General features: G+C 37.6%; 1 protein-coding gene across 1 annotated transcript in view; it reads left to right on the forward strand.

Moving 5' to 3' along the window:
• The window catches only part of LOC140238354 (uncharacterized), a 45,464-nt gene that overhangs the window by 8,192 nt on the left and 18,260 nt on the right, over positions 1-19,012 (forward strand). The window contains exons 3-6 of the mRNA XM_072318286.1: positions 9,497-10,201; positions 10,972-11,055; positions 11,777-11,898; positions 16,490-16,704. Coding sequence (XP_072174387.1) covers positions 9,497-10,201; positions 10,972-11,055; positions 11,777-11,898; positions 16,490-16,704 — 1,126 coding nt within the window. The remainder of the gene's footprint in view (positions 1-9,496; positions 10,202-10,971; positions 11,056-11,776; positions 11,899-16,489; positions 16,705-19,012) is intronic.

A 19,012-nucleotide genomic window follows, 5' to 3' on the forward strand; every position in this document is an offset into this window, starting at 1 on the left:
TAAGTGATATTTAAGCAAACTTGGTGCCAGATTTTGTGTTCTTATTTGGATTTATTGGAAAATTGTACCACTTTGAAGGAAAAATATAGTGTAGAATAGAGTACATGACTTCAAAAAGTTTCTGTTGTTTTAATCTTCCTCCTTCAGGATGTGTAATATTTCATGGAGATAATACTTATGTTGGGGCACATACACACACTTAATACTAACATTGTGAGTGTCCATCTTTTTACATTTAAAATTTTAGCTGGAAGATATGGTGGATGTTACAAAAAACCAGATGTGAACGGACATTTTACACCTTGACCAATAAACAACAGAAATAAGGCAAATGATTACCCAAAGAATAGTCAGCACAAGTCAGTTCACACTAAGAAACAAATTATGTTTCACAAGAAAGTTTTGTTTCCAGCATAAATGACATCAGTAATAGCCAATAGTGGCGGATGTGACGTGTGAACGGAACACCAATTTCCTTGGTATTTTGTTTTGTACACACCTTGCATATGTGCAAAACCACCGAGAATACTATATTCTACAAATTCACAACTCACTGCTGATAAGGCCTCGTGCTGTAAAAGTTATGAATGCCTGAAATCCCATGTGGCGGATGTGACGGATTGAAGATGTGAACGGACATTTTCAATCTTCTCAAATTTATACTTGATAGTAATAGTTCAAACCATTATTGAAATTTTTATCAGCTTACATACACTGTACGATCATAGTATAAGTTTTTTTTAACATGTACACTATGTTCATTGGACACTGAATGTTTTTCAGAGTAAATTGGATCCAACATGGTGGATGTGATGCTGAAATTTACAACAGAATTCCAAATATTCATCTTTATCATCAACTGGTGATTGTTAAGCAGTAGGGCCTACTCTGTTTGCAAGAACCACATAGAACAGTCATATTTTTAGAACACAAATCACTGCACACAAGGGTCCACATATTTTCAAGTTACAATGTATGAATGTAAGAAACTCCTTCTTGATGTAACAAAATCAGATGTGAATAGACATTTTTTACCTGCGGTTGATGTGCAATTGTGGCATCCTTATTCATTAACCAGTCAAATCATAGTGTTTTTGTTACAAGTGTAGAGCAACTTTGACCCCGTTTACAGTGCGAGGCTCGGCCGCGGCTCGGCCGCGGCCAAGTCCAGCCCCGCTTCAGTGTAAACGCGCAAAAGGCCAAATGCGAGGCCAAAATTGGCCTCGCATTTGGCCTCGCTCTGGAGGTGGTCTCGGCCGCGGCCGAGCCGCGGCCGAGCCCGGCCTTTTCTTGGTGTAAACGCAAACTGGGCCAAATGCGCGGCCAATTGCGCGGCCAGTTTTAGTCTGGCTTCCAAACCCTCTGCCTGTATCTTTTGCTGTTCAGGATATTAACCCCCTCAACGTCGAAAACTAGTATAGTTTAAGGTGGTTTTGTCCTGCAAAGGATTTTTTCCTTCGGCAAAGGTCTTTGCCCGAACGGCGACTTCGTCGCCACGGAATTCAGTTGGCAAAGGGTCTGAAAACCAGACAATACCAAATTGCGTTAGTTTACAAGCAGAGCGCCACTACGACCAAATAATGAAAGGTTTGAATCTAAAGCGCGGCCGAGCCCAGCAGTGTAAACGGACAAAATTGCGAGGCTCGGCCGCGCAATTGAGGTCGGGGTCCCGCACTGTAAACGGGATCTTTGCCTTCAAGTGTTTTTTTTGTTTTTTTTTTTGTTTTTTTTTTTACAGTTAATGATATCCGATGTGGTGGATGTGACATTTTTGTTGGGATCAGAATCCCAAATATGCAAAATCTTGCTGTAAGTGTTTTCCCAGAGAATTAAAACGAAAAGGTAGGCCTACAAGTACTGTGAGTCTTAGTCTTACTGTACTTTAAGTTAATTGTCCACCTATAGTTTCTGCCTGTGATGAACCTAGAAGTAAAAACCTACATGTACATGTAGTATAAGGACCGATCCTATTTATAATCCTAATTATAATAGATAAAATGCAGATTATGTGGTCATGGCCCTGTTTTCATTACATACATTGGAAATCTATAGTACAGGCAAAAGCTACACTAACGCTCCGATACGTCACCTACCAGGATTCCCCCAAGAAACTTTGTCATGTCGGATAAAAATCATATTTCTAATTTGCCTTAGTTTGTTAACATGTGAACTCACAGGATAAACTTTCATACTTAATGACAAACTGAAATACAATTGTGTTCTGAAAAAGAATCATTTTCTCCTCCTTCGTAGTATGCCACCCTTCCACCTCTTCTACTTGTACATCATCACCAATATGAGCCATTCTTTGCTAATGACTGTTCATTTTTTTCCATGTTTTTAATAACAAGTCTTATTTCACTTTTTTGGCTTTATGAGGCTGTTTCAGCAGGGGGCACTGGGCATGCAGTATTTCCCAAAGGTTGTTTCCTTCTTGGTCATGTCTTTATAAGGTTGTGTGTGCAAATACCAATTATATCTCCCCCTCCCCCCCCCCCAAAAAAAAAAAAACAAAACAAAAATATTCAAAGGCATTTAACTAAATTATCACTTATTTTACCAAAATCTCTTTTAATCATGCAGACATCGCTCTGATTGTTTCATTAAAAACCAACAGTATGGACCTTGAACACAAAATTAATCTGATTAATATGCAATAAGGGTTATTGATAATGATATGCCACAGTGGTCCAGTTTGCCCATGCACCTGCATTCGTTTTACCTGACCAAAAAAAAAAAAAAAAAAAATGGACCTCCCCCCCCCCCAAAAAAAAAAAAAAAAAAAAAAAAAAAAAAAAAAAATTATTAACATTTTTCAGGAAAAGTAAGGGATTCTGAAGAAAGTTACTAGGGGCCTCTTTAACTTCAACCAGATTCTATCCTGTGTTACTACAGAAAAACGTTGAATACTTGTATACTTATTGCAGAGATGGGATTAGCCAAGGTTAGGAATCAGTTTTAACCCACTTTTCCCTACCTGTTCCTATTTAGGATTAGAACCTGTACTGTCGGGCAGAAGCTGGGTAGTCTGGTGGATACTTAGCCCCTATGGACTTAGCCTGTCTAGTAACCAAGACCAGTAAATTAGGAGATAGTTGGTTGGAATCTAAGTAACCCAAGTTGAATGCCCATGATTTTGTCATGGCAACTATTAAAACACTGCATAACCAGTGTTTATGATATGTTGTACAAAGTTGTAGGCTAATTGTTCCATCAGTTGCAGTAAAATAATTTACAAACCAATTTATTTTTTTTAACCCCTCAATCTTAGTTAACCATGCCAATGGTTGTGGATCATTTCACACTGTGTTCAAGTCGTGTTGCAGGGTAACGCATGAGGGAGCTAGTGCTGAAAAACGCTATACATTTGTGAGATACACTCTGTGTCCGTTCACACCCAAAAATGTCACATCCACCATATAATTTAATCATTATTAGACATATCGAATACATGGTGCAGCAAAGGTTCAATTAATAAAATTAAATAGCATTTATATTCTTTTGCCTTTATGAAATTAATCATCTGGAAAATTGATTAAAATATGTAACATCAGCTTTCACAGGTACAGTGACAAGATCATGCTACATCCTCGCTGTGAATAAGTATTTCAATGTAAAATTAAAGTGAATATGTTAAAGTGGGTGTCTGATATCTAGATATCTTGGTAATGACATACTTTTAAAAATCTAAACATACTTTGTCCCCCAAAATAAATTGTCCCTAGATTTTACTTAATATTAATTGAAATGTCCGTTCACATCTAGGAATGCCACATCCACCAGGGCATTTCAAGCATTCTCGAAGTTTTTCAAATTTTTAGTTTCATAGCAATGTCAGTATCAATGGCATTTGTAAGCTTAGTACAGAGTCTAAAATGTCTGAAGATTCGCAGTCAATCAGGCCAGTATTTAATGAGATGCACACCAAAATGTGTTTCTGACAAGAAAGGCTGGTGGATGTGACATGTGTGAACGGACACCATGTTATTTGACATAAAAAAAGCATTTGAATTTCAAATGCTGAATTGTTTTGGAGGGATGGACACCCAACTGTGTATCATTGATTTATGCAAAAATTTTAGAAATAAGCTGTACACCATTAACGAGTTATAGTTATATAAAATTTTGGTGGATGTGACAAAAATGTGAACGGACATTTAAATTTTGTTTTCATATTACTGTCATTTCATCAAATGGAACTGAAGTACAAACAAACTTTCTACAGTTACTCATACAAAGCTATACTTCACTCTTACATTATTTTCCTTAGACTTGTCTTTGTTTTCTTTAAATACTTACACAACCCATATAAGCAGATGCTTTAATGTGAACGGACAATGTCACATCCACCAAGAGAATTTGGGGGTGGAAAAAATGAATCAAAAAGGAGTTGAAACTTTTTGACTCTGATATGATTCATTATGGCCACTCATTCACTACACATATATATGTTCACTTAACTCAAAGCCAGATATGCTAAAGAATGGCGAAGTTTGCAAAAAAAAAGGGATGTTTGCCAGGTTGACACCCAGTAAGTCAGATTTGGGCACGTCTTGCTTCACTGTGAGCAAATGCTTTGGAGTTACATTTTCGTTATGCTATGAGAGGTAGGCCCCATGGGGGTCTAACATACAGGATGTATGCATAGCAAAACATCTAAAGGGAACATAAACCCAAAGAGCAATGTGGATTGAGTGAAAGCAGTAACATTAGTAGAACACATCAGTGAAAGTTTGAGGAAAATCGGGCAGTCGATGCAAAAGTTATGAATTTTTTAAGTTTTGGTGTTGGAACTGCTGGGTAAGGAGACTACTAGAGGGTATGACGTATGAGAGGACTACAACATGAAGAAAATATAAAGAGAATTCAACAGAAATTCATTTTTCATGAAAATTACACATTCCATCAACTTGATACTGACATATGTTAGGGGTAACACTTATTACCCCTGCTTTCTAAAAGCGGTTAGTCAAGTACTCTTTCATTTTGCTATAAAAGTGACTTTTTGTGGAGTTCCTTTTATATTTTCTTTATATTGTTGTCCACTCATACGTCATAACCTCTAGTAGTCTCCTCGTCCAGCGGTTCCAACACCAAAACTTTAAAAATTCATAACTTTTGCATCGATTGTCCAATTTTCCTCAAACTTTCACTGATGTGTTCTATCAATGTTAATGCTTTTACTCGATCCACATTGCTCTTTGGGTTTGCGTTCCCTTTAATGAATCTGCTCTTATTCTGTGTAGTAGACTGAAAACTGAAAAAAAAATGAAAAGTGGCGCCTAACCAAGAAACGGGCCACCTACAGTACCAGTGATAAATGGGCCAAAAAAGTAATGGTCAAGTCTTTGCTTCCATGTACTAACTTAGTGCATACATGTTAGATACACATGATATTATACTTTGTCCATGGAGATTGTATGACACACCAATACACCTGTTTTTATGCCTCCGCCACGAAGTGGTGCCGGAGGCATTATGTTTTCGGGTTGTCCGTCCGTCCGTCCGTCCGTCCGTCCGTCCGTCCTTCCGTCCGTCCGTCCGTCCGTCCGTCCGTCCGTCCTTCCGTCCGTCCGTAATGAATTTTGTGGACAAGGTAACTATCAAAGCCTGTTGAGGTATCCTAATGAAACTTGGCATGTATGTGTATTAGGGGGTGAAGTTGTGCCTATCAACTTTTGGGTGCACATGCTCAAGGTCAAAGGTCAAAAGGTCAAGGTCAAATACATAAAATTTCACTATTTCCACCATATCTATTGAATGCCTGAAGATATTTTCTTGAAACTTAGTGTATACATGTATTACCCAATTAAGATTCTCTGTCGAAAGTTTGGGTCATGAGGTCAAAGGTCAAAGGTCAAAAGGTCAGGGTCAAATACATAAAATTTCACTATTTCCACCATATCTATTGAATGCCTGAAGATATTTTCTTGAAACTTAGTGTATACATGTATTACCCAATTAAGATTCTCTGGTGAAAGTTTGGGTCATGAGGTCAAAGGTCAAAGGTCAAAAGGTCAAGTAAAAATATTAAAACTTCTTTTTTTTTCTCCATACCTTGGAAAATTGTTCAAGGTATCTTCATGGAACATAGTATATACATATACTGACTGGAAGTGATTATCTAGAGAATGTAGGGTTCATGGGGTCAAAGGTCAGGGGTCAAAGGTCAAGTGCAACACTTCAAAATTTTACTATTTCCCTCCTATCATGCAATGCCAGCAGGGTTATTTTTTTTTACACTTGGTGTATGCATACATGTGTAACCTAATAGAAATTCTCTGGAAAGTTTTTTTTTCTTCTTTTTTTGCCTCAAAGGTCGAAAGGTCAAAGATCAAGTGAAAGTGCTGAACTAACTTTTTCCTCCATATCTCGGAAGTGGCTCAAGTTATCTTGAAACTTAGTACATATTATGCATGTTCTACCTGAAAGTGATTATCTTATGAATTTTAGGGTCAAGGGCTAGATGAAAATGGTAACAATTTACTATTCAATTCAGAAATTGCACTTTTTCTCCACACCTGTACCTTGAAAATTACTCAATACCTAAATGTATGAATGGGTCAAAGTCGAGTTAAAGTCCTTAAATCCCTAGATACATGCTCTCCTATTCATCCAATTAAACCTAGGTCAAGGAAGGTGAACATTCAACACATTTGTGACAAACTTGTCATTTCAATATTATGCCAATTTTGTGAAAATGTAATCACACATTGTCCACGTGTACTATCTAGACCTATTGGGAAAATCATGCATTATGGCGGAGGCATACCAGTCGCCAAAGCGACATTTCTAGTTGAAAATGTAATCATGATCAGTGTCTGTAACCAGGGTATATTTATTCATTTTACACTTTATAAGACTCAGGCAAATTGTGACCTCGCACCACAAAACCAACAAAAGGTTGCCAGACATGGATTTTTAGTTAAGGGCAGATTCTGAAAGAGCAGACTCTAAGCTTTAAAATGATGTATAACTCTATTCAAATTGACTATCCTAACCTACTTAAATACTGGAAAGAAAGCACACACTCTGGAAAAGTGTGAACTGAGAAAAGAGGCTCTGAAGTACACAGTCTATTCAAGCGTTTAATCTCTATCAAGCCGTGCTAGCTGTGCCATGAAAGGGACAAAACAAAGGATGCTACCACCAGAGCAACAACAGTGAAGGGATTATCAGATTAAGCTGTAAGCTGAAATGAGCTGCATTTACACCTACTAACCGCGCAATTTTTAAAATTGTGATATTTTGGTTCCACCATTTACACTTGTGCAAACAGCACGCGAAGTTTGAGCTTCACGAAACATCGCGATTTTTTGGTCGGTAGTGCGCATGTGTAATTTACCTCTCTTCAACACGGTAGATGAGTGGAAGCGCGGGCTATTCGTATTCTCTGCAGTGCAGTCTATATTGCTCGCAGCTAGCTAGCTGGTTGGAACGTTGAGCCAGGGCTTTTTATCAGTCCAATGCACACATAAATTTGTGTTTCTCGAGAGTGTAAACTTACGGTAAAACTATATAGCTTGCTATATTAGATCATGTATTCTACGTAGCACTAGCAGCTGTGTAAAACTTCAGCTTAGTATGGGAAAGTTGATGAAAGTAGCATTCAGGAGGATCATGAAATTTCGCCGATATGACGAAAGTGAGAAGTAGCACTGGTATTTCATCAGATGACAGTAAGAATTCACCATTGTTTTACCGACACTTGTTACGTACCACTGTATTCCACAAAGTCAACGTATACCGAGAGCAGTATGGTCACTCCCAAAATCAACGCATTTCTGGGAGAACATTAATTGGTTAAGTCGTTATGGGGTGATGATACGTGGTTGGAGAACTTCAGAGGTTTGTTACTAGTTTTCATGTACAATATACTTAGTAGTTTCATCAGGGAGGTGAGAAACCAGCCGAGGATCGGCCGTTTACCTGTATGTACAGCATGTACCGTGTACTCTGGCCAGCGGCCGACGTACTCTCTACATGTTCCACAGAGGGATCGGGAGCGCGCGTAAACGACCGGTGCAATCCGATACCGAAAGTCACGTGATGAAAAATCGCAATATTTCTACAGCTTGGGTTTACACTCGCCAAACTTCGCCTCAAACATCGCGATGTTTCAAAAAATCGCACGCTGGCTGGCGATTTTTCTGGCGATGTTTCGAGGGTGTTTGGGTGTAGTTGCTTAGCAACTTGCACCCAAATGTCGCGATTTTAGAAAAATCACGATTTTTCCAAGCAAGTGTAAATGGGCCTATTGAGCATGTTCTATCAGCACATTCTGCCCATGATTAATGCTAACTTTCAAAGCAGTAGTGTCATCCTTTCAAAAAGTTATTAGACTTGAAAGTGAAGAGTGTGCAAAGGATTTCAAGAAATGAACAGCGGCCTTTAAGACATACCTGATCATTCTACTCTTCATCCAAAAAGGGTTGTAGAAAAATTGCAAAAAACCCTACTTTTCCATTCATGTTAACATACCAAACTGACAAATAATGTAGAAGCACGATAGCTCTTTCAGAAAATATGAAAAAAACCAAGATTGACTTGGTTGAACCATTTCACCTTTTTTGAGTCCTCACGTAAAATCAAGTGGTGTGACTTTTTGTTTGTTTTGTGATGCACGGTCACAATTGTCTTCATATTTAGACTCTTTATGATACATGCAACATGTTGGAACCCAGAATTTTCTGCATCCTAGAAGGGTAAAGATCAATTATCATGTCCTAAAAGATGTGAGGATATATTGTAATAGTATCCAGTTGTATATTAGACATATTGTGGTAGAACATTTTCCAGTTTGTTTTAATGTAGTTTAGTTAGGTGTTGTTTTTTTTTTTGGTTTTGCTCTTACAGTAGATAGAAACTAGAATGGCATATAATGTGGGTAAACTATCTGATCTCATTTTCTGGGACGAACACTGTACTAGGGCTTTCTATAGCTCAGTCGGTAGAGCACCGGTCTAGCAATCCGGAGGTCTCGGGTTCGACTCCCGATGGAATCCCATTTTCTTTGCTCACTTTTCCACTAATGACATGAGAGCACTTTGGGGTGAGTAAGTCTCACAGTGTTAGTTATATGAAAGGTACTTTAACCTGAAACACAAACTAAGACAAGGAAATTCAGGGAAACCTTTGAGGTACCAAAACTTTATATTATCTTTAAGTGTCTACTTACATGTATACCTATTGTAATGTGCAATGTACATATTGTATATGTACAGCTCTGTGAAAGCAACAAATCGCAAAAATGTGAAAATCAATGTAGTATTGCAGGACCTGATATCACTGTTACAGTTGTACATGCATGTTTTGTTATGCATCAGATAGTGTACAATTGTACTCATTGGTACAAGCTTGGTAGGGTCCCAGTCATTAGTATCACCACTCATTGATAGAATTTGTTCTGAAAATGTAATGTCAATAAGGACACTCTGACACAATTGTAAACTTTTGACACCTTGAATATTTGTCGTTACTGTATGTCATATTTCAGAAGCTGAAGATGCTGAAGAATTTCATGAAGAAGATCAAGAAGAGGAACTCGGAGAAGGAGAGTACGAGGAAATGATTGAAGAGGAAGGGGAAGAAATTAATGAGGAAGAAGGAAGAGAGAGGGAAGAAGAGACAAGGGCAGAAGAGGAAGAAGGAGATTCTGAGCAGGAAGTAGAAGAGGGGCAGGAGCAAGAGATGGAGACTGGAGACAGAGAGGAGGAGGAGATTGATGCCGGTGATAGAGAGGAGGAGATTGATGCCGGTGATAGGGAGGAGCAGGAGGAGGAAATTGATGCAGGTGATAGAGAGGAGGAGGAGGAGGAGATTGATGTTGGTGATAGAGAGGAGGAGGAGGAGGAGATTGATGTTGGTGATAGAGAGGAGGAGGAGGAGATTGGTGCTGGTGATAGGGAGGAGGAGGAGGAGATTGATGTTGGTGATAGAGAGGAGGAGGAGGAGGAGATTGGTGCTGGTGATAGGGAGGAGGAGGAAGAGGAAGAAGAAATGGAAGCTAGAGACAAGGAAGAAGATCAAGTAGAAGAAGAAGATGAAGAGGCACACTCACAGGATGGAGCTATAGAACAAGAGGAAGAAGGTGATGGTGAAAGCAGACTACTTATTAGTCAAGATGATGAGGAAGAGGAAGGTGAAAGAGGAGAAGGAGAAGATGAGGAAGAACAACAACACCAAGCAACTGTTTCTGAAGGTATGTACAAATGTATACTGGCTGGTACTGTATACACCAAATATTTAGTGCATTTTTTATTTTCGCAAATTTTGTGAGTCAGGTGCTCTTTGCGAAATTAAAGACTTGCAAAAATAATGACTCTGATCCTGATATGAATGTGACGCACACGTTTGCATTTTTCTGTTCAGTATAGTACTCCATGATTGCGAATTTAACCACTCGCGAAATTTTTGGGAAGTCGCGATTCGCAAAAATTGAGACTCGCTAGATATATGGCGTGTACAGTAATACAGAAGGCATTAGATATGAAGTGATACATAAGATTAGCTTTACTCATTGAGAAGTAGATGCTATCCAATATCTTACATGTATCTTTCAGTATGAATCAAGAAACTTGGAAAGGATAAACCTCTCTTTTATTGTCAATATTTTATTACATACAAAAGTTGCATTTCTGAAGGTCTGAAAGTCTGTTACCAACAGGACTTAATTTGCAGCTGATATTGTGGGTCAAGTGTCTGTATCTTGTGATATGTATTTTACATTACAATTTTACTGCACTACAAGGGATATTGGGACAGAATGTAGCCATCATGAAAACACTGATGTTGGATGTAAATATGTGGCATGGCGTTGTGTACTACATGTATACTACTGTATGTACTTTGAAGGAGAAGGGTCTTTTGATGATTTGATTGATACAAATACAATAGTGTAAATGTGAAATGTAAATGAATGTAATATGCATGGGTGGTCCTTTTCTGCCTGCCAACTCTTGTGTGACACAGGGAGTGACAGTGATGATAACATTGGAAGAAAGCCAAAGAAGAAGGTGGCAGTTGACAGTGATGTTGAAGAGGATGCAGAGATAGGTGAGTACTTCAATTTTATTTTCTCCTTGCATTTATTCATTGATTTGTTTTTCTTTATTCATTACGTGAAGTAGTAGATAACCAAAAATTGTATTATGACACAGTTTGAATTGCCATGTTCTGAAAGAGTGCCATTTAGAAGAAAATTGAGACAGTCACAGTGGATAAATCAAAAGTAAAATCATATTGATTTGTCACAAAGTATACAACTCGATGCATCATTAGCATTTCACAGTATGTGTATATTACAGTACATTCACACTTGGACTTTAGTGTATTATGTTTAAAAAATAAACCAAAACTGGAGAGAAGTACATGTGTTGCTCTTTTCCATTAGATTCTCAAGTGATTAACCCCTCCAAGTTTCATAGTTAATGCTTGCACAGTGTTATTGCATGTCATCATGACATCACATGGAACATGACAAACTTGTAGAGCTCTTCCAAGACTGAACAAAATTTCTTTTTTTTTTTTCTAATTGATCTCTTGTTCTTGGATCTTACTCTGTGATTTTCCTTCAATGAACTCATGTTTTGCCATATCCTACTTGTGGAATCTACTGAATGAAAGCCCCAAGATTGTTACCAGTTAGCTCATTTTTGCTCCTTTTACATGTGACATAGAGATACATTGTACCTTTATCAGCAGGTAATGTTGTCGATCACGCCATTGTTTTGTCTGGGTGTAATGCAGTTCTCTTTGTTCAACTTCCTGTTTGTAGGACATGCTACACAGGAAGACTTGTTTGGTGATGCCGGAGACATCTCTGATGATGATGATGATAACGATGATGATAACCTGGATGATATAGTCAACCAGATTGAAGAGTCACAGGAGCCTGCAGTAAGTATTACCAACTGGGATTTATTAGTAGTAGTTTCCTTATGTTAAAAATAAGTGCAATACACTTACAGTATAAGTTAAACATGACCCATAAATGTAGACAGAGACAAGGACATGTCTGAAAACAAAAGAAAAAAAGATGCAACACAGGGAACTCCTTTTTAAGTGCCCACAGGAGTACTAGGGGATTTTCTGTCATGCATGTATGTCATGTTCATCCATTTTAAAAGGATTGTGATATGACGCAAGTGGGAAGAAATGTGTATAAGTCAGACATGTATACAGGTTTTGTGTGCCTCATCTGCACCTTGTCTCGCTTAACTTTGTTCAATGAAGCTCTGAGATGAAGTGAAATGATTGTGTAAATCTCATTTATTTCACTTCAGATGACAGTAATACTCATTGGGAAATAATCTTAGTTGGTTTTGGGAGTAATACATAGTGTATGTTCTGTAGGTAGAGTGTGAAGGTGTTGTTGTGGAGTGATGGTGAGTGTGACATACTGTGTAAGCTGTTATTTTCGGGAGGGTTTAATTTTCGCAAATTTTGCGAATCACAGTTGGATCGCGAATTTAAAGGACAAGATCACCTTCATAGACATGTGGGTTAAGTGAATGCAGTGCCACACATCAGTGAGAGTTTGAGCAAATCGGACAATCCGTTAAAAAGTTATGAATTTTTGAAGTTTCTGCTCAGTCACGGCTGGATGAAAAGACTACTATAGCTTGTGATGTCACATGAGTACAACAATATAAAGAAAGAATAAAGTAAATTCAACATATTTCCATTTTTATCGCATAACAAAAGAACACTCGACTTCTCTCTTTCAGAAGGTAGGGGGAATAATATTACCCTTAACATACGTCAGTAGCAAGTCGAAGAAATGTGCACTTTATTCAAAAAGTAAAGTTTTGTGAAATTCTCTTTTTATTTTCCTTATATAGTTGTACGCATGTGACATCATACACTCTAGTAGTCTTCTCTTCCAGCAGTGACTGCGCAGATACTTAAAATATTCGTAACTTTTGAATGGATAGTCCAATTTTCCTCAAACTTTCACTGATGTGTTCTACTAATATTGCTGCATTCTCTCAATCCTTATGTATATGGAGGTGGACTTGTCCTTTAACAACACGCAAAATTGTCTCCATGCGCTTTGTTAATAGAGCATTAACATAAGCATCGGCGTCGATTCGCGAAAACAAAATCTCGCGAAAATGTCTGCGACCTCATCAATCGCGAAAATATCTTTACGCGAAAATAACAGTGTATACAGTATGAGCACTCCTCAGGCACTGGCTCCCTGCTTGCCCAATTAGGCATTAGTACAATCCACTTTATCAGGAAAAATGTATGAATGTATTTACTATGGTACCCTTCGCTCATAGAGACATATGTACCTGGTATTTATTTTCTCAGATGTAAGTGGTCTCAAAGTTGATGTAAAATTTCAGGAATCAAATTTTGTATTCATGAATTAACACCACAGGATTAAGTGATCAAGATGTAATTTACTATCAAATGCTTTCTGATACAAAGCTGTGCTGAAATGAGTGGTTCATGGAAAATTGTCATTACATAAAGACAAGTAATTGGAAGTACACGTAAATGCTGGTAATGTAAATAAAAAAACACGTGTTCAAACACTTTTAGAGAATTTCAAATCCACCGCCATTACTTTTAAATTGAATGTAGCTGCATTTTTTTTTTAACTTCAAACTTAATTTCACCTAGGGGAACAAAAAGTACAATGAGTGTATCAGCAATGTTTGAATTCCAACTGTACCACACTGATAATTTGCTCAAGTGTGTTATTGTATCATGAAATGCAGTCCATTGGCATACAATACTTAGTAGTCGAGTGATTGGCTAATATACAGCTGTACATGTACTAAGTATATAGGCGAAGATATGTGAACACATCTTCTGACATGAATAGGTGAATAAAAATGATGTACAGGCAACTCTTGATATTATAAAAAATGTTCTTTGGACTGGCAGTTTTCTTTCATCATATCAAAATTTTGTTATAGCCAAATAGTAAAATATGAAAAAATAATTAGATGACAATTTTGGGGTCTTAATTTTTCCCCTGTTGCATTGAGAATTTCATCAAAACCGTAGGTAAAGAGTTCTCTAAACACATCCATTGAGAAAGATGACAGCCCGTCGTCGAAACTGTCACAGGTAAATACAACTTCTGGATGTGTGTAGAGAACTCTTTACCTATATTTATCAACCATCCTTATGAACTTATTTTGCAATCATCAAAACCGTGTTTGTTACGATTAGAGTGCACAATATCTTCTTGCCTCATTTATCACATACATTGGAAAACTCAAATATATATACAGTGAAACCCATTATATCGAGTTCGTTATAACGAGGAATCGCTTATTACGAGGTGATCGCGTCGGTCCCGTTTTCCTTTGCATGTAAACCTATGGCAGAACGAATCGGTTATACCGAGATTCTGGTTATAACGAGGACATTTTCGGTGCATCATGATAAAGAAAAACATAAGCAATTTGAACGGATACAACGAGTTTCCATTTCTTGACCTGCCGCTTTCAAACATGCGACGAACGAAACACTGAAAAGCGAATTCACGCTGTCCCCGTTTTAACGCAGTAACACACTGCACAAGTGCCCGTTCCGTCTCGATCTCTACATGTACAATATCTGAAGCGGGAAGACCCGGAAACAAACATGTTTCAGTCCCGCCATTATCCTTCCTTATTGCCCATTATCAGTGACGAATAACCGAGTACCGTTCCTTCCATGTTTCTTTTCCCGCCCATTATCAGTGACGAATAACCGAGTACCGTTCCTTCCATGTTTCTTCTAAACCACATAACATAATCATAGTCATTCCATTTTCTTTTTCACGAGGTTCCATTTCTTGACTTGTCGCTTTCAAACACGCGAAAACGGAACATTGAAAACCAATTCACACTATCCATGTCTCTTTCCCGTTTTGCTGAGTATAGTTCATGTTTTCTTCTAAACCACACGATAAGACACAGAAATACCTTCCGATGTTCCTACTAAGGTATTGAATAAAATCATTCGATTTTGTTTTTCGCGAGATATGCGTGCGTGATATTAGGTCAGACCACCAGCGCAACGAGAGAGAGAAAAAAAATATAACACATTCAAAAACTTTTCATGTAGCGACACTCGTGGCCAAAATGGGCAATAATATTGGAATGCGTGTGCCACTCATCATTATATCCTTTCCATTTTTAGTTCCGACTTCCAGTTGTATTGCTGGCTAGTAGGCCCCTATTAAACTATGAGTGTACATGATTAAAGCCGAAATGATTAATGAAATCATAGCGATCCCATTGGGTGACAGTAGCGTAAAAATAGTTGAATAACGCATGTTAATCTACTTCAGTCGGTGTTTAGAAAAATTAGCAAACGCATTTAACAGTTTGAATAGATCTGGGATTGTTTATTATCATGTAAGTAGTAACAAATAATAATATAAATGTGAGTGTGTATCTTTAAAGCCGAAATAATTAATGAAATCATTGCGATCCCGCTGGGTGACAGTAGCGTAAAAATAGTTGAATAGCCCATGTTAATCTACTTAATTGAGTTGGTGTTCAGAAAAGAAAACAAACGCATTTAACAGTTTCAATAGATCTGGGTTTGTTCATTATCATTTAACACTGCATTTCTCATTGAAGATTTTTCTTTCTTTCAGAATGGTCTATGAATTAGAGATTTGCGTAAAAAGGATCACACAAGGCCTTCCAAATTCAACCCTGTCGCATATTTTTCAAGAACGGTTGTACAAAATGCGAAGAGATTTTCGGAAGAAAATAAACAACGCATTAATGTTTTTAATCCCTTCGGGTGCAACGATCATACATTGTATAGGATTACAGCCAAAGTGATTCATGAAATCATCGCATTCCCGCTTGGAGCCAACAGCGTAACGTACCTCGCAAGTTACGATAAACAATGCATGTATGTTACTCTATTTGCGCTGGTGTTTAGAAAAACTTAAACGCATTTTATACAATCTGATTTTCATTGTCATTTTACACTGTACACTGTATTTCACAAATGGAAAAAACGTTCATTCTGAATGGTTCGATACAAGAGGAAGAGATAGGTGTAGAAAGAATCAAGAATATGATCCTGCCAAGTAGGCCTATTTCTCAAGAACATAATGTGCATCTACTGTATATGACTTTATGTGAAGAGATTTTTGGACGAAAAATAAAGAATTAATGCATTTCAACCCTTACTTTTTTTCGTCTTTTTTATGTATCAATTTGCAAATAATTTCACTTTATTGTCTCAATAATAACAATCCATAATTGTGTAATAACAATGCAGAGGATGTTCCTAAGTTTGATTGACGGGTATGACGTCGTGCTTATGTTTTTCTTTGTTTTTGATGAGTACGATTATAACGAGGTACCGGTTATAACAAGGTAATGTCACCAGTCCGACCGACCTCGTTATAACGGGGTTTCACTGTAGTGTATTTCAGCATTCTTTGCCCAGTACAATTTCAGTTGTGTAAAGCTGTATTATTTATGAAACATGAATGAACATGTATATGTATTGACAGGAAGGAACAGAACAAAAAGATGATGAAGAAGAATATGAAGACAGAGTGATTAGAGGAGCCGACATCAATGAAGATGGGGAGGTGATTCAAGAAGACAAGGAACAAGAAGAAATTCCAGAAACAAGGATTGACGTTGAGCTTCCAAAACTCAGTGTGGATCTAGGGGAAGAGTACCATTTTGCCAAATTGCCAAACTTCCTCAGTGTTGAGACAAGGTAGGCACAATGTACACTGTACTGCAATAATTCAACATTTTGTCACATAATGAATCTTCATTTGATGCATCACGCGTTACCCCGGGGTACCGTAGTACCCCGGGTAACCGCGTTGTGTAGCGCCACCTCACGTCCACTTGAGGACAGCCAGAGAAAAATGCATGCACTGTGTGTGTGTGTACATAGTCATTCCCATGCCACTGCATGTTATACTACTGTATACGCTATAATTTTCGCGTACATAAATTTTCACGAATTGCCGATGTCACACATTTTCGCGAGTGGTTAAATTCGCGATTGGGGGACCAGGGAAAATATGAAGTGGCAAAGAAAGTGTGAATTTTCAACTTACTAGCAACGAATGCTACCACAGCGACTGGGCTGTGTATACTTCTTATTACTAGTAGTGAAACGTGGACATGCTATATGTACATAAACAAGCATAGCCAGTATGGTCTGTTCGGTAAGCCGTAAAATGTTCGTATCGTCAAGGCAAGGGATTCATTTTGGAAGGTAATATTTTCATGTGTTGTTAATTTCGCGAATAGCTCCCGACTCGCGAAATTCGCGAAAATAAAACCCACGCGAAATATATAGCGTATACAGTATGTGTGCATGGAAGCTGCGATACCACTAGCATGTGCTTTAGTGAAGTGCAGTGCAGTAGCTAGCGCGCGCTAGCTCCAGCACCAAAATATATTCCTCTCTTTGGCACCCAGGGTACAACCTTTTTGAAAAAATAAATAATTCAACAAAATGGCTGATTTTTGTTTGGTACCCCGGGATACCATTTATGTCATCATTTCAAGGATTGCACAAGCAAAATTTAGCACACTGAAGTGGTATAAAAGCATGGCAGAGAATTCTGAGTTTGTGCACCATAGTGCAGCATACTTTATTAAGGCATCCATGGTCTGGTGTTTGGCTACATTAGTGGTAGAGCATTTCCTCTCGATGTTATGCACTATGGGAGTTTGGAGCAGTGTTGAGCTCACTGGATTTCTTCCTCTTACCATAACATTAGGCATCGAAATTTCTCAAATATATACTTCTGATGACAAGCTATTGTATATGTCTATATTCTGTCTTCAGCTCAATATCTCTAGTGTGCAACATCTTATGTCATTTGTCTCGAACCAAATAAGTCTGTGCCCAGGTTGCTTCCTGAACTGTTAATGAGTAATACTGTAAAAGTGGATATTTTCATGTAAATAATTTTTCACGCTCTGCTGGGTAGGATGAATTTTGTGTGTTTTTAATTCTGCTGAATCAAGACATTCATTAGTGGAACATGGTGGGCAAAAATGTTTTAGGTATTCTTATTTTTGCGCTGATTTCTGGTCATGCAAAATGTGACAAAATTTCCACACCACAAATATTTCCAATTGTACAGTAGCCAAGAGCATTTAATGTGTATATTTGCAGCAAGATGACAAACTTAATTTGGGATGAGTGGAGATTTTATCAGGTATGCATTGTTAGAAGTACCAGAACACTTTCTTTAGTGAAAGGAGATTGATTTGGTATGTATTTAAGATGTCCATTAACTTGATCTACAGTACTCATTGCATGAATATGTTTTACTTTACATTTCATCCTATGATTTTTCAGATATGGGCAATTCCGCGAAAAATGTTACCTTTCCTAAAAGTCATAAATCTGCAATAATTTGAAAAATATATGAGCTGCAGGGATAAATTTAGTATCAAATGCTAGAACTTGTTTAGTTCTTTCATTTAAGTGGTATTTTGATGCAATTAAAGTGTATTCAGGCATTCTTTTCACACACAATCTTTGACTCTCATTATTTCATATTCAGAAACACTTCAGCATTAGTTTCAAAGTAGTGTAGGGTTAAGAATGAACCAAAAAACACTAATATTGTCCTTGTCTGAGATATGGACTGTGTTAAATTATGAATATTCGGACTTTAAAAAGTGGACAAAGTTGTAATGTCCTTAACGCTAAAAATGTAATGTCCGTAACGCTACATTTGTGACCCTGTAGAGTAAATGCTGAATGTGTTGCACACCATTTCAATCTACAACTTAAACAGGACCAGAGGACTCATTTCAGAAGAAAATTCCTTTTACTTAATGCTCTGATTCATAAATTTCTCAACATATCCACATGAAGGTAAAAAATCGTGTCCAAAAAATGTAATGTCCGTAACGGCAAACATTTTGTGTAATATCTACCAAATGATTTATAGTGACTGATCAAAACTCGGACTGTTGACATTTCAGGATGACTGGGTTAGAATAAATCATGAATGGATTAAGAACGATTATGCTGAGTTGTTGAAGTA

This window comes from Diadema setosum, chromosome 14 (assembly GCF_964275005.1).
Source record: "Diadema setosum chromosome 14, eeDiaSeto1, whole genome shotgun sequence".
Classification (NCBI taxonomy): Eukaryota; Metazoa; Echinodermata; class Echinoidea; order Diadematoida; family Diadematidae; genus Diadema; species Diadema setosum.